The 18,302-nt window shown below is 26.6% G+C and overlaps 1 protein-coding gene across 2 annotated transcripts in view; it reads left to right on the plus strand.

Moving 5' to 3' along the window:
• Positions 1-18,302, plus strand: part of LOC145252747 (dol-P-Glc:Glc(2)Man(9)GlcNAc(2)-PP-Dol alpha-1,2-glucosyltransferase-like) — an 88,674-nt gene that overhangs the window by 57,149 nt on the left and 13,223 nt on the right. Inside the window, exon 1 of one of the 2 annotated variants that reach the window (XM_080112618.1) lies at positions 17,491-17,695. The exons of the other annotated variant lie outside the window; for it this stretch is intronic. Within the exon in view, the coding sequence (XP_079968744.1) occupies positions 17,528-17,695 (168 nt within the window). The 5' untranslated portion in view covers positions 17,491-17,527. Of the gene's footprint in view, positions 1-17,490; positions 17,696-18,302 lie in introns of those variants that run through there. 2 annotated transcript variants of the gene reach the window in all.

Consider the following 18,302-nt stretch of genomic DNA (forward strand, 5'->3'; position numbering starts at 1 on the left):
TGAGTGGCAAGTATTTGCCCTCCTAATAATCTTCCATTCTATACTAGGTGTTTTATTTTCTCTAACTAATTTCCAGTAATATAACGATGAGGAAGTGTCCTTTTCATATGTTTGATTACTCATCGAGCGTGTATGTCCATAAAATCTATTTTTGAAAGTCATTTGGGTACTCCCTATGTAGAATCTTTCGTCCCTTGGGTTCTCCACCAGGAATATCCTAGCTTAGTATACCACTGATGAGGTCAGACATTCATTTTTTATTGGGCATTCCTCAGGTTTTTTAAAGTTACATTTATTCACTGCAGCACTATTATTTTCATATTCTCTATTAGTCGTCTTAAAAATTTTTCCATTATGCTTTTTTATAATCCTTTCTAAGTTATCATTACAGCTATAACTTAATTTTAATGTATTTTTATTAAATATTTTATGTAATATATTATTTGGTGGGAAATGCTTGTTAATAAGTTGTAAAAATTTTGTACCAAGTTTTGTTTTCAACATAATATTAAAGGGGGGTGTGAACCAAATAATTTTCCTACCACGATTTCTAGATCCATTTGTGCTAGTGTTAGTTACTTTATATTCAATAGTTTAGATAACTTTCGTGTTTTATATTTATTCATAGTTTGTTTGTTTCTTTGTTTCAATTTTATTTTATTTTTATTTATTTTTATTTAATTTTATTTATTTTTGTTTTGTTTTATTTACCTTAATGTAATTTTAACTCTATTCCTGCGTAGTTTCAGAGTTATTGTCTAGTTTCAGTATGTGTGTTGTGAATGAAAAAAAAAAGCGTACAGCATGGATTCGCTCTTGGATATACGTATTAATGTGTGTGTGTTTGTATGTGGCGGTGTCTGTGTATGTGTGTTGCATGTGTGTGTGGGTGGATGTAGATTAAAAAGCACCGGTCAGTACTTAGCTGACCATCGCTAAGGTTCTTAACTTACAGACTCCAAGACAAGAAAACTAAATTCTCAAGTACCTTACGCCATAAAAACCAAAAGTTAGCTTGGAAGGGGAAAGGGAAAAGAAAAAAAGATGTTTATTATCTTCAAAAGACCTCAGTCATCCTTTTACCGTTTTTTATGACTCCCACCCAGGTTGCATGCTAACTTGATAAACGAAATAGACAAATGTATTTGGTGGAAATATCACATTCAACGGTAATTCTTGGCCTGAAGACGTAATCCCCCGACGTGGGTGATTACAGAAACATGTATGCACATATGTAGCCATTAATGTTTGTATAAATAAAATTAATATATATATATATATATATATATATATATATAAAGCTGGTTTATATATATATATAAAGCTGGTTTATATATATATACATATATATATAAAACTGGTTTATATATATATATATATATATATATATATATATATATAAAGCTGGTTTATATATATATATATATATATATATATATATATATATATATATATATATATATATATATAAAGCTGGTTTATATATATATATAAAGCTGGTTTATATATATATATATATATATATATATATATATATATATATATATAAAGCTGGTTTATATATATATATAAATAAAGCTGGTTTATATATATATATATATATATATATATATATATAAATAAAGCTGGTTTATATATATATAAAGCTGGTTTATATATATATATATATATAAAGCTGGTTTATGTATATATATATATATATACATATATATAAAGCTGATTTATATATATATATAAAGCTGGTTTATATATATATATATAAAGCTGGTTTATATATATATATATATATATAAAACTGGTTTATATATATATATTTATATATATATATATAAAGCTGGTTTATATATATATTTATATATATATATATATAAAGCTGGTTTATATATATATTTATATATATATATATATATATATAAAGCTGGTTTATATATATATATATATATATATATATATATATATATATATATATATATAAAAATTACAATAAGTTTACCAAGGTAATCGAAATGGTAAACTTAAAATTTATTATAAATATTAAAGAGTTAATATTTACAAGTAAAATAAACTCAGCCAGATGTAAAAGCTCAATAAAACCGAAAAGGAAATAGAGTTTATAATATGAACAAATGATTAATAAAACATGTTAAAAGACATCTTGAAAAAGAGTTAAAACATATTTAATTTTTAAAAAAGGAAGCAGAAGATAAGTGCATAGTCCTTAATCCGTGGACAGGCAGGATCGAATTTTGCATATAAAAGTATTTAATGAAACTACAAGTAAGTCACAGATCTTACTTGGTTAAAAAAAGGGTGAGGTAAGAGGAACAGGAGGCAAAAGAAAAATGATAAAACGATTTCACATGAATGGATAGTCCGGTGAAGGGTAAAAATCCTAAAATGGTAAAATCCAAAACGGTCGAATTTAAAATTTCAATCCAATGGGTAAATTCCAAATGGTCCAAAATAATCCAAAAGGCAGAGTTCATTGGAAAAAAGCGCAAATGGAATGAATTCCAAATCATTAAAAGAAAAGCACTGGAGATAACATTTAAAACACGTCTGTCAAGGCTGGATGAATCAAAAAAATTAAGGTTTAAAAAAAAAAACCCGAAAAGCGGTGAAAGTTTAAATTTGAAAAGCAAAGTCAAACTGACCCAGACAAAAAGCGCGAAAGTTAGCGTTAATAATTAGGTCAGTTTAGATATGCACGTGAAAGTCCCAGAATTAAATTAAGAAAACTGATCAGAAGAACAAATAAATGGCCAAGTTTAAGAAATGGGGCGTCTGTTATATATATATATATATATATATATATATATATATATATATATATATATATATATATATAAAAGTGAAAGTAAATAAATGAAAAAATAAATAAATAATAGAAAATTATATATATACACACATATATATATATATATATATACACATACATATATATTATATACACATACATATATATACACATATACATACATACAGACACACAAATGCACACATACATGTATATACATACACACACGCATATAAATATACATACATATATGTATACATATACAATAACACACACACACATATATACATATATATACAAACACACACGCATGCATAAATACATACACATATCCAAAAACATATACAAGTTAAACAAAAACATACATACTTACATACAAAATAAGGGGAGGGAGAGGCTGGTATGTACAAACTCTGGAATAAGGCAAATAAATGTGTATGTAAATGCATATAGTGAAATATAAGTAAACAAATACATAAAATAAAAATCAGTAGGTTGATGTATATATTTAATTAATAGGTATACTTATAGCATAAAACGGAGACAGCAGATGGAAAACCGGCCAAAGAAATAAAGAAAAACTCACCGATCCTCTTAAATAAGGCCCTAATCTTTGCTAAAAGAAATTCTGACTTAACTCATTTGGAAATTAAATTAATTCTCCTAGCCAGAAAATCCCTTATACAATTTAACAATAAGTTTTGGACTAGAAAATATACCCCTAATTATTTTGAGATCTTAATGGGTGCTTCCGACTCTGCCGAGGTTATAGATTTAGTGGGACTCTTCTTACTGAAAGAACTGAAATACCACTTTAAACATATCCAAGGGGGCCTTTGTAGAGACGATGCTCTATTTACAACAGCAGCCAGGCCAAGAGAGTATAATAATACAATTAAAAAATTACATAACTTTTTTAATAATTTTGGCCTTTCTATAATTATTGAACCAAATAAAAAAAACTTCAGATTTTCTAGACATTACACTTAATCTTAATACTGAAACTTACAGCCCCTATCATAAACCAAACCTTACGCTTTTATACGTCCATAAATCTTCTAACCACCCCAATTCAATTATAAAATCTATAGTACCATCCGTCTCTAGAAGTATTTCTAAGCTTTCAGCCGATAAAAAAACCTTTAATCAAAATGCCACTTTCTTTAATAATGCCTTAGGAAATTCAGGATACAAGTAAAAGATTCAATATAACCATTATATTCCACCTGTATGCCGTCTTAAATCTGTAATCACACACAATATGACTCGCAAGAAACCAGTTCAAATAACAAGATCTGCTGCTATCAATAGCAATGGTCCACTCCACTAATATAATCCGAACCAACATGCTAATCGTAATACTTCTAACCCACTCTGTCGCACTAGGAGAAAGAAAAATATTTGGTTCAATCCTCCATTTAGCGTAAATGTTAAAACTAATATACCTAAAGAAGTCTTCAATATTGTAGAAAACTCTTTCAAATACCCACACAGATATAGTTCAATTTTTAATAAAAACTCAATAAGAATTTCTTATTCTACTATGCCTAATTTAGCACAAAGAATCTTAGCATCTAATAACAAAAAAAATTAAATCAGCCCAAAAAATCTCTTTCCCAATCCAACCAAAAAGAAACTGCAACTGTATTAACAAATATATGCCCACTCAATAATGGTTGCATCCATAAAGATGTAATATATTCATGCACAATTACAGAGCTCCCACGCAATTCTCCCATAATAGACAATAACATTTTGCCACCAAATTATCCTTCCTCCGACCCTCCCTCTGATATAATTATTAATCCAACAAACGAATCAACCAGCCCCTCTATTTTCAATCATACAACCAGCTATAATAATAATAATATTTTTCATAGCAGCCATCCTAACACTGATAACACTAATTATCCCCTCCAAACCAATCCTGCTACAATTACTGTCCTACCCTCTGTTCATCAAAATGAACAAAATGTAAATTCTCTTCCCAGTATAAATCAACAAATTAATATTAATTCTCGACCCCGAGCTATTAATAACACATATACATATATAGGTGCTACTTCAACTTTAATAAAGAAAAGAATTTCAAACCACACTTCTTCTTTCAATAACCAAAATTCAAATAATAACCAGGGAACTTCTCTAACTACACTGGTTAAAAAGCTTAACTCTGCCAATACCCACTTTTCAATTAAATGGACCATCCTAAAAAAAAGTTAAGTCTTACACTCGAGGATCTAAGTCTTGTCACCTCTGTACATCTGAAGCTATAACTATTATAACCTCCCCTCAAAGTAGTAATATGATAAACTCTAAAAACGAACTGATCTCCTATTGCAAACATATGTCCAAGTTTAAATATGGTAAATTTGAAATCACGTAGCTATTAATTTAACCCTTCAAATATATATCTTTTCCTATAATTTTTTTTTTACCTTCTAAGCTTTTTATATTTTTAATTTTATTTGTTTTTCTTTATCTCTTTGGCCGGTTTTCCATCTGTTGTCTCCGTTTTATGGTATAAGTATACCTATTAATTAAATATATACATCAACCTACTGATTTTTATTCTATGTATTTGTTTACTTATATTTCACTATATGCATTTACATACACATTTATTTGCCTTATTCCAGAGTTTGTAGATACCAGCCTCTCCCTCCCCTTATTTTGTATGTAAGTATGTATGTTTTTGTTTAACTTGTATATGTTTTTGGATATGTGTATGTATTTATGCATGCGTGTGTGTTTGTATATATATATGTATATATATATATGTGTGTGTGTTATTGTATATGTATACATATATGTATATATATTTATATGCGTGTGTGTATGTATATATATGTATGTGTGCATTTGTGTGTCTGTATGTATGTATGTATGTATGTGTATGTGTATATATATGTATGTGTATGTATATATATATGTATGTGTGTGTATATATATCTAATTTTCTATTATTTATTTATTTTTTTTATTTTTTTATTTATTTACTTTCACTATATATATATATATATATATATATATATATATATATATATATATATATATATATATATAACAGACGCACCATTTCTTAAACTTGGCCATTTATTTGTTCTTCTGATCAGTTTTCTTAATTTAATTCTGGGACTTTCACGTGCATATCTAAGCTGACCTAATTATTAACGCTAACTTTCGCGCTTTTTGTCTGGGTCAGTTTGACTTTGCTTTTCAAATTAAAACTTTCACCGCTTTTCGGGTTTTTTTTTTTAAACCTTAATTTTTTTGATTCATCCAGCCTTGACAGACGTGTTTTAAATATTATCTCCAGTGCTTTTCTTTTAAGGATTTGGAATTCATTCCATTAGCACTTTTATATATATAAAGCTGGTTTATATATATATATATATATATATATATATATATATATATATATATATATATATATATATATATAAAGCTGGTTTATATATATATGCATATATAAAGCTGGTTTATATATATATATATATATATAGATATATAAGGCGTGTTTATATATATATATATATATATATAAAGATGGTTTCTATATATATAAAGATGGTTTATATATATAAAGATGGTTCATATATATATATAAAGACGGTTTATATATATATATATAAAGATGGTTTATATATATATATAAAGATGGTTTATATATATATATATATATATATATATATATATATAAAGATGGTTTATATATATATATATAAAGATGGTTTATATATATATAAAGATGGTTTATATATATATATATATGTAAAGATGGTTCATATATATATATGGTTTTTATATATATGTATATATATATATATGTATATATTAACCATATATATATATATATATATATATATATATATATATATATATATATATATGGTTTATTTTTCTTTTCTTTTTTTTTCTTTTTACAAGGTGGTCACCACTTATAAATGCGCGGAAGCCACTCAGGGTTATTGTAAGTACACTACGTTAGTGTGGATATTTAAAGTGTCTACTTAAGGGGGTGGTTTATTAGGAATTTGTATATGTTGGACTTGAAGACATCCAAGTTGTAGTCAGGAGGGAAGCAGGCAGATGGAAGAGAGTTCCACAGGCGTGTAGTTCTAAGAAAGAAACTTTGTTCATGGAATCTACGTTTTGATTTAGGCATAGATAAAGAGTGGGGAAAGCTTTTGACAGTGGATTCAGCTAGAACGGTGTTTTTTGTAAAAGATTGGCGAGGGTGTACCAGAGATTGGAGTTCAGACGAGCACCTTCCATGGAAATAACGATAAAACAAAGATAGGCTTGCAACGTCTCTTCTGTAGGAGAGAGGTTGCAGGGAAGAGAAAAGGGCATCCCCATTAAGCCACGAAGTCTATTTTGTACTCTGTCAAGGCAGGATAGGCTGTTTTTAGCAGTTCCTGCCCAGGTATGGCAGCAGTATTCCATACTTTGACGTACTTGGCTTTTATATAGATAGAGAATTGCATCAGTAGTGAGATATCTTCTGGAGCAGTAGAAGGATGCCACAATATTTCCAGTGACCTTGGCAACAGACTTGATGTACGTGTTCCATTTCAGATCAGGAGTGAAGGTCAAGCCCATAAGCTTGTCAAAACATGGGGCTTCTCCTAGACGAGAGCCATCCATTTCAATTGATGCCAAATGAGGATCAGAGCGTCGATGATGTAAAGATAGGAGTTTGGTTTTAGATGCATTAAAGATAACCAGGCAGGTCTTCCCTCACTGAACCACTCGTTCGAGATCAGAGGAGAGAGAATTAGAGAGAGCTTTGTCATTTACAGCCTTTGATGTGTTGCCTTTGTCATTTACAGCCTTTGTCATTTACAGCCTTTGATGTGTTGTCGTGTCACCAGCATAGATGTCAACGAATGATTTAAGTATGTGTTTAGGGAGATCATTGATGTAGATCAGGAAGAGAGTTGGGCCCAGGATGGACCCTTGAGTGTCTCCAGCATTAATACTGCAGGTCTCTGATTTTTGTCCATCAACCACTACTGTTATGAGCCTATCAGAAAGAAATGATTTAATGATAGAGAGAATATTTCCAGTTATACCGTAGCTGGAGATCTTGTGAAGTAGGCTTTTATGCCATACCTTGTCGAAGGCCTTTGAAATGTCAAGAGCAATTGCCCTGGAAAGGAAGCCTTTGTCAAGAGATTCACTAATCTCTATATGTATATATATGGTTTGTATATATATATATATATATATATATATATATATATATATATATATATATATATATATATATATATATATGGTTTATATATATATGGTTTATTTATATATATGGTTTATATATATGGTTTATATATATATGGTTTATATATACATATGGTTTGTATATATATTGTTTATATATATATATATGGTTTATATATATATATATGGTTTATATATATATATATATATATGGTTTATATGTATGTATATGGTTTATATTTATATATATATATATATATATGGTTTATATATATATATATATGGTTTATATATGTATATATGGTTTATATATGTATATATTGTTTATATATATATATATTGTTTATATATGTATATATGGTTTATATATGTATATATTGTTTATATATGTATATATGGTTTATATATATATGGTTTATATATGTATATATGGTTTATATATAGATATATAGTCTATATATATATATATATATATATATATATGGTTTATATATATATATATGGTTTATATATATATATATATATATATGGTTTATATATATATATATGGTTTATATATATATATGGTTTATATATATATATGGTTTATATATATATTTATGGTTTATATATATATATGGTTTATATATATAATGCATATATATAAAGATAATTTATATATAATGTATATAAAGATGGTTTATATATATATATATATATATATATATATATATATATATATATATATATAAATTGTAAGATAAAATTAAAAGCCAAGAACAATGCGAGATTTTTTTTTTATATAGAGTAAAATTAAATGCAAACAAAAGAAATAATTTTCTTTTTTTTTTGTTGTTTGTTTTTTCTTTTTGACACAAATTTTAACTCTAAACAACAGTAATTTTTTTTTTCTCTGTTGTATTCAATGGTGTTGTAATACAACAGAAAAAAATTACTGTTGTTTAGAGTTAAAATTTGTGTCAAAAAGAAAAAACAAACAACAACAAAAAAAGAAATTTATTTCTTTTGTTTGCATTTAATTTTACTCTATATAAAAAAAATCTCGCATTGTTCTTGGCTTTTAATTTTATCTTATAATTTTCTTCAACAATGCTTCAAGCAAACTACAACCTACTTATATATATAAAGATGGTTTATATATAATATATATATAAAGATGGTTTATATATAATGTATATAAAGATGGTTTATATAATATATATATATATATAAAGATGGTTTATATAATATATATATATATAAAGATGGTTTATATATAATATATATATAAAGAAGGTTTATATATAATACATATATATATAACGATGGTTTATACATAATACATATATATATAACGATGGTTTATATATAATACATATATATAACGATGGTTTATATATATAATACATATATATATAACGATGGTTTATATATATAATATATATATATAAAGATTGTTCATATATATATAATATATATATAAAGATGGTTTACATATATATATATGTATGTATATATATAAAGATGGTTTGTATATATATAATATATATATGTATATATATAAAGATGGTTAGTATATATATATATATCTAATATATATATGTATGTATGTATAAAGATGGTTTATTTATATATATTATGTATATGTATATATATATATATATATATATATATATATATATAAAGAAGGTTTATATATATAAAGATTGTTTATATATATAATATATATATATAAAGATGCTTTATATATATAAAGATTCTGTATATATAATATATATATATATAAAGGTGGTTTATATATATATTATATATATATAATATATATAATATGAATATATATGTATATATATATATATGAATATATATGTATATATATATGTATATATATAAAGATGGTTCATATATATAATATATGTATATATATAAAGATGGTTTATATATATATATATATAAAGATGGTTTTTATATATATACATGTATATGGTTTATATACATATACATATATATATAAAGATGGTATATATCTACACACATATATATTAAGATTGTTTTTATGTATAATATATATATATATTTATATATATGTATATATATAAAGATGGTTCATATATATAATATATGTATATATATAAAGATGGTTTATATATATATATAAAGATGGTTTACATATATATATATGTATGTATATATATAAAGATGGTTTGTATATATATAATATATATATGTATATATATATATATAAAGATGGTTTGTATATATATATATCTAATATATATATATGTATGTATGTATGTATGTATAAAGATTGTTTATTTATATATATTATGTATATGTATATATATATATATAAAGAAGGTTTATATATATAAAGATTGTTTATATATATAATATATATATAAAGATGCTTTATATATATAAAGATTCTTTAAATATATAATATATATATATAAAGGTGGTTTATATATATATTATATATATAATATGTATAATATGAATATATATGTATATATATATATAAAGATGGTTTATATATATGTGTATATATATAAAGATGGATCATATATATAATATATGTATATATATAAAGATGGTTTATATATATATATATATATATATATATAAAGATGGTTTTTATATATATACATGTATATGGTTTATATACATATACATATATATATAAAGATGGTTTATATATATATATAATATATATATAAAGATGGTATATATATACACATATATATATTAAGATTGTTTTTATGTATAATATATATATATATATTTATATATATATGTATATATATAAAGATGGTTCATATATATAATATATGTATATATATAAAGATGGTTTATATATATATAAAGATGGTTTTTATATATATACATGTATATGGTTTATATACATATACATATATATATAAAGATGGTTTATATATATAATATATATATATTAAGATTGTTTTTATGTATAATATATATATATATATATATATATATATATATATATATATATATTAAGATTGTTTATATATATAATACATCTATATATATGAAATTTATTTATGCAAACATTGATTGCTACATATGTGCATACATGTTTCTGTAATCACCCGCGTTGGGGGATTACGTCTTCAGGCCAAGAATTATCGTTGAGAACTGATATTTCAAACAGAAGCATTTTCTTATTTCGTTTACAAAGTTAGAATGTAACATGGGTAGGGGTTATAAGCGGGGGGCGGGGAGAGTACAAGTGAGGTCTTTTAAGATAATAAACATCTTTTTTATTTCCCTTTTGTTTATATTCCCTTTTTTTTCTTTTTTTTTAGGTTCATCTATCACATCTTTTGGTGTTTATGGCACAAGGTAGTTGAGAATGTAGCATTTTTGTCTTGCGGTCTGTAAATTAAAGACATTTACATGGGCATTAAGTACTGACCGGTGCCGTTCAATCCACGTACACCCCCCATACACTAGAAGCAAACGTACGCTTATATCTATACTCAAGAGTGTTGTATTTTACTCAGACACACTCACACACACGCACTGGAAACAGGCCATAACTATATCGACACAGGAATAAAATTAAAATGTAAAATTTAAATAAATTAAATAAGTAAACAAAACAAAACAAAATAAAACAAACAAACAAAACAAAAATAAAACGCCGAAAGTTATCAAACTCCTCACGCATACATATACATAAATACACGTATATATACCCACACCTTGATACAACCGCGCCTATATATACACACACACACACACACACATATATACACATACATAGACATATAATGCTCATATACAGTTATAATGTTTACATCTCTACCTACATACAGTCATATCAATGTATGGTTGTCCTCCCCCCCTCTTATAACCCCTATCCATGTAACATTCTAACTTTGTAAACGAAATAAGAAAATGTTTTTGTTTGAAATATCAGTTATCGACGATAATTCTTGGCCTGAAGACGTAATCCCCCAACGCGGGTGATTACTGAAACATGTATGCACATATGTAGCCATCAATGTTTGTATAAATAAATTTCATATACCTGCTCTGTTTACTCATTGAGAACTCTTTGGTAGACACATGTTGTTTCATTGGATTTACTTCTAGGAAACTAAACTCTACTGGCTAAATAATATATATATATATATATAAAGATGGTTTATAATATATATATATATATATATATATAATATATATATATATATATATATATATATATATATATATATATATATATATATATATATATATATATATATATATATATATATATATATAAAGATGGTTTGGGTTTGTATTACTGTACACATAGATTCGAAAAAGTTGTCAAAAAACAAATTTATAACAAATAAACATCTGACGAAGAGATCTTTCTTGAAATATTATATTACACGGACATACCACCAGACCGACTTTCCCAGGTAACCTCTGTGCAAATATAAATATACTGCGTATATGAAATATGAATATGTACACATGTATTTATAAGTTGTATTAATAAATTTCTCACCTTCTTCAGCTTGTGTCTTTCCGTTACTTCTGCATTGTACCGCCTTCTACAATTCCATTTAACTAAATATTATCAAAGGCAAGGTAAGTTACTTGTCTACCAAACTGGATACATTTTTTTTGTTTTTATTCAATGTAACATGTTTATTCAGCTCGAAAAACATACATTTTTTACCGATGTATTGGAAAATTCAAAATTGCGCCCGACACTCACTTTAACATGGTAAGTTTGGGAAAAGGTGTTATAAATAATAAACTAGACAAAATACTAACAAAAAAACACCGAATATATGTCAACTTATGTCACGGTAACATATAATGAGCGAATTTCTAACAGTATTTTGTCTAGTTTATTATTTATAACATCTTTTCCTGAACTTACCGTGTTTAAGAGAGTGTCGGGCGCCATTTTGAATTTTCCAATACATCGGTAAACACTGTATGCTTTTCGAGCTGAATAAACATGTTATATTGAATAAAAACACGAAAAATATATCCAGTTAGGTAGAAAAGTAACTTATCTTGCCTTTGATAACATTTATTTGTTATATATTTGTTTTTTGACAACTTTTTCGAATCTATGTGTACAGTAATACAAACCCGATGGTTTATATGGTTTGTATATATATATATATATATATATATATATATATATATATATATATATATATATATATATATATATATATATATATATATATATAAATGTAAATGTTGGTTCGTTCGGAATGAATTGTCTAAAAAACCACTGGACGGATGGCTTCCACATTTTGGTATAATATGTTTACTATATCCATGTGTGTTTTTATATATTTCTTTTTAATTATAACATTATACTTAATTTTTTTATGATAAAAAGGTGGGTTTCTTTTTACCGAGAGGCCATTTTTTTATTTAGGGACAATTATTTATTACCGCTTCCTGTCACGTGACCAGTGTTACAATTTAGCGGTTTTCCTGCTATATCTTGAGATTTTGGTTACAATCTAGCGGGAAATTCTAGAAAATCTGGAGGTATTTGGCACCCACACACTCGCATTAGCGCTTGAAAATATTCAATGTAAGTAAAAAAAAGTAGCATTTATTGCCTTTGGTAACAATTATTTATTGATTATTTGTTTTGTTTTTCACCTTTTTTTTCGACTAACCATTCTTAAATCTAACTATAAAATCGATTTTTCCAAGTACATTTTAGGTGTGGGGGGGGATTCCAACCTCCGAAGTTTGAGTTTGTATTACTGTACACATAGATTCGAAAAAGTTGTCAAAAAACAAATATATAACAAATAAATGTTATCAAAGGCAAGATAAGTTACTTTTCTGCCAAACTGGATATTTAAATTAACCACACGTGGTCTCAAAATGAATGACGACGCTCAAAGTGTATACACATTTTGACTCCTCCCTTGACTTAAAAATTCACCAAAAATCAGGAAATTAACGAATTTTAATGAAAATTGCAGTATTTTTCAAATAATGATCGCAGAATATAATGAACTAATTATTTTTACTTAACTCTTAGTGAAAATATTTTATTTTGTTTAAACAAAAAATACCTTTTTAAAGTTATGGTTTTCAGTAGTAAATAAAAAACGCAAGAATTTATTTTTGCTTTTTTAAAGCATCGTAATTTGTAACAATAAAAAATAATTTTTACAGTAACATTACGAAAAAAGCCCCTAAAGTCCGTATTAATGTATTCGATATAACTCGAAGAAAAATGAATTATCGTATACTATTTAGGAAATTAAAGATTCAATAAGATTCCTATTTCAGTCACCTAAATTATTTAGGGTGAAATAAGTTTAGGAATTTATAGCCAAACCTAAATATATTTTTTTTTGGTAAATATCCAGATACGCTACTACAGAACACGTACCACTCTAATTTGTTTTTTTTTTGGGGGGGGGGGGCAACAAATATATAACAAATAAATGTTATCAAAGGCAAGATAAGTTACTTTTCTGCCAAACTGGATATATTTTTCGTGTTTTTATTCAATGTAACATATTTATTCAGCTCGAAAAACATACAGTGTTTACCGATGTATTCGAAAATTCAAGATGGCGTCTCACACCCTCTTTAACACCGTAAGTTTGGAAAAAGGTGTTATAAATAAAAAACTATACAAAATACGGGTTTGTATTACTGTACACATAGATTCGAAAAAGTTGTCAAAAAACAAATATATAACAAATAAATGTTATCAAAGGCAAGATAAGTTACTTTTCTACCAAACTGGATACATTTTTCGTGTTTTTATTCAATGTGACATATTTATTCAGCTCGAAAAACATACAGTGTTTACCGATGTATTCGAAAATTCAAGATGGCGTCTCACACCCTCTTTAACACGGTAAGTTTGGAAAAAGGTGTTATAAATAAAGAACTATACAAAATACTATTAAAAACCTGCCGAATATATGTCAACCTATGTCACAGTAACATGTATTGAGCGAGTTTTTAACAGTATTTTATCCGGTTTTTTTATTTATAACATCTTTTCCCAAACTTACCGTGTTAAAGAGAGAATCAGACTCCATCTTGAATGTTCCAATACATCGGTAAACACTGTATGGTTTTCGAGCTGAATAAACATGTTACATTGAATAAAAACACGAAAAATATATCCAGTTAGGTAGAAAAGTAACTTATCTTGCCTTTGATAACATTTATTTGTTATATATTTGTTTTTTGACAACTTTTTCGAATCTATGTGTACAGTAATACAAACCCAACATATTTATTCAGCTCGAAAAACATACAGTGTTTACCGATGACTTGGAAAATTCAAGATGGCGTCTGATTCTCTCTATAACACGGTAAGTTTGGGAAAAGGTGTTATAAATAAAAAACTACAAAATACTATTAAAAACCCGCCGAATATATGTCAACCTATGTCACGGTAACATATATTGAGCGAGTTTTTAACAGTATTTTATCTGGGTTTTTATTTATAACACCTTTTCCCAAACTTACCGTGTTAAAGAGAGAATCAGACGCCATCTAGAATTTTCCAATACATCGGTAAACACTGTATGTTTTTCGAGCTGAATAAACATGTTAAATTGAATAAAAACACGAAAAATATATCCAGTTTGGTAGAAAAGTAACTTATCTTGCTTTTGATAACATTTATTTGTTATATATTTGTTTTTTGACAACTTTTTCGAATCTATGTGTACAGTAATACAAACCCAACATATTTATTCAGCTCGAAAAACATACAGTGTTTACCGATGACTTGGAAAATTCAAGATGGCGTCTGATTCTCTCTATAACACGGTAAGTTTGGGAAAAGGTGTTATAAATAAAAAACTACAAAATACTATTAAAAACCCGCCGAATATATGTCAACCTATGTCACGGTAACATATATTGAGCGAGTTTTTAACAGTATTTTATCTGGGTTTTTATTTATAACACCTTTTCCCAAACTTACCGTGTTAAAGAGAGAATCAGACGCCATCTAGAATTTTCCAATACATCGGTAAACACTGTATGTTTTTCGAGCTGAATAAACATGTTAAATTGAATAAAAACACGAAAAATATATCCAGTTTGGTAGAAAAGTAACTTATCTTGCTTTTGATAACATTTATTTGTTATATATTTGTTTTTTGACAACTTTTTCGAATCTATGTGTACAGTAATACAAACCCCACCGACCACTCTAATTTGTTGGGGGGGGGGGGAATGTGATGTTGGGGCGCGCGTGCGCCCCAACATCACATCCGCCCCACCCCCTAATGTACAAAGTAAAATCTTCGGAAAATGTTAAATGGTATTCTAATTGGTAAATGTCGGTGCGTTACTTACGGAAAATTTGAAAATTCGATGTTCCAGGTAAAAACAAAAACAAAAACAGATAAATTACCCCCCCTACTCCAACTTGGTATGCTTTCCTTTTCTTATTTGATTTCTTTTTCAGCTAATTTTAAATTTTCCACCCAAAAAGCGCTATAATATATTTTTGAAAATTAGAAAATTCTATGTCCTGGAAAAAGAAAATCCCCTCCCCCCAACGTAGTTTGCTTTGTAAAGTCATCGTTTATGCTACAGTGTGCATGCGCGTAGCATAAACGGAAGCTGTAAAATGGTGGAAAGAAGTTCGTGGGTTCAGGGGTAAATACCATGCAAACGGTAAATTTGCCTCAATTTTGACTATCAGATTCGTTGTCAGCGACCTCAATTACCTATACAAAAACAAATTAGAGTGGTCGGTGTTCTGTTAAAAAAAAATAATAATTTGTACATTCTCTTGAAAAAAAGAAGCAAACTTTTCTCTACTTTCACATGTGTTCCATTTTAACAAACTGAGCCACAGCAACGCGTGGCCGGGTACAGCTAGTATATATATATATATATATATATATATATATATATAATATATATTATAGTATATATATATAATATATATATAATATATATAAAGATGGTTTATATATATATAATATATATATATATAATATATATATAATATATATAAAGATGGTTTATATATATATATATATATATATATATATATATATATATGTATATATATATGCATACAAACATTATTATAAAGATGGTGTATATATATATATATGCATACAAATATTATTGGCTGCATGTATGTTTCAGCTGTGATTCCTTTCGAAATCCAACTTCATCAACTCTATACATATTCATTGGAATAACACGAAGAGCGGAACAATAAAACACAAAGTAACTCAACTTCCCTTCTCCTTTAAACAATAAACTTCAGTTTTTCGGTTTGTTTAAAACCAAAGGAAAAGTAGTCGATGTATAAATATATTTTGATACAACACTTTAATCTTAATGGTTTTGCAAAAAGCCGGATAAAAATTATGTCTATGTATATAAAACACACATAAAGAGGGAGATGGGTCTTGTCTTCGTTTAGTTTAGCGAGAGTTACCCCCCTTTAACAAACATGAAGAAGAAAAAAAACAAAAAAAAAAATAACAAAAACAAAGACGGTTCGGCCGGTAGTATTTCAAGATGGCCGCGTCCACTCTCACATGGCTTTGTGCGTCGTGTTTGGCTGTCTTCCTCGGAGTTTCCACTTTCATTTTAAAATGGATACATTCGATTCGGCCAACTCCTTACATGGACGAGATATTCCACATACCCCAGGCTAGACATTATTGCGATGGAAACTTTACTCATGTAAAGGCTTTATTTATTTATTTTATTTTTCTACGATACCATTTAGACACGTTTTCATTTTATTTTCTCTGCTTTGAACTCGTTTTTACGGATTCGAAAATCAAGATTCTTTGCTCTAATATTTTTTTTCCGGAACATTGAAGAATTATCGATATATATATATTTTTTTTTAGATTTTTTTAAACTGTTTAATTTTCAAAACAATTACTTCCACAATTTAGAACTCGTCCGAGAGAGTTTTCGCCTTTTTCATCGTTATTAGAGCGAAATTCGAAAATCGAAAGATTGATTTAAAGTAAAACTAATGTTGTCCACTTAATTGTTATGTCGCATTAACGAATATATCCAAAAATTACGAAAAATGAGACGGTAGAAAATTATTTATTAATGAAAACAATTTCCGAAGAGAATTTAACGAAAACTGAATTTTGCTGAATTAGGCTTTGATTTTCAGAAAAAGAAATAACCTTTTTTGTTATGATTGGAACTCTTTTTTCTTTTTTTTACGTTATCAGTTTTCGTAATTTTTGGATATGTTCATTACTCTGGCATGACAATTAAGTAGATACCATTGGTTTTACATAAAATTCGGGTAAAACTTTCGGAG

This window comes from Euprymna scolopes, chromosome 29, assembly GCF_053919585.1.
Source record: "Euprymna scolopes isolate OS-2025 chromosome 29, ASM5391958v1, whole genome shotgun sequence".
NCBI classification, from domain to species: Eukaryota; Metazoa; Mollusca; class Cephalopoda; order Sepiida; family Sepiolidae; genus Euprymna; species Euprymna scolopes.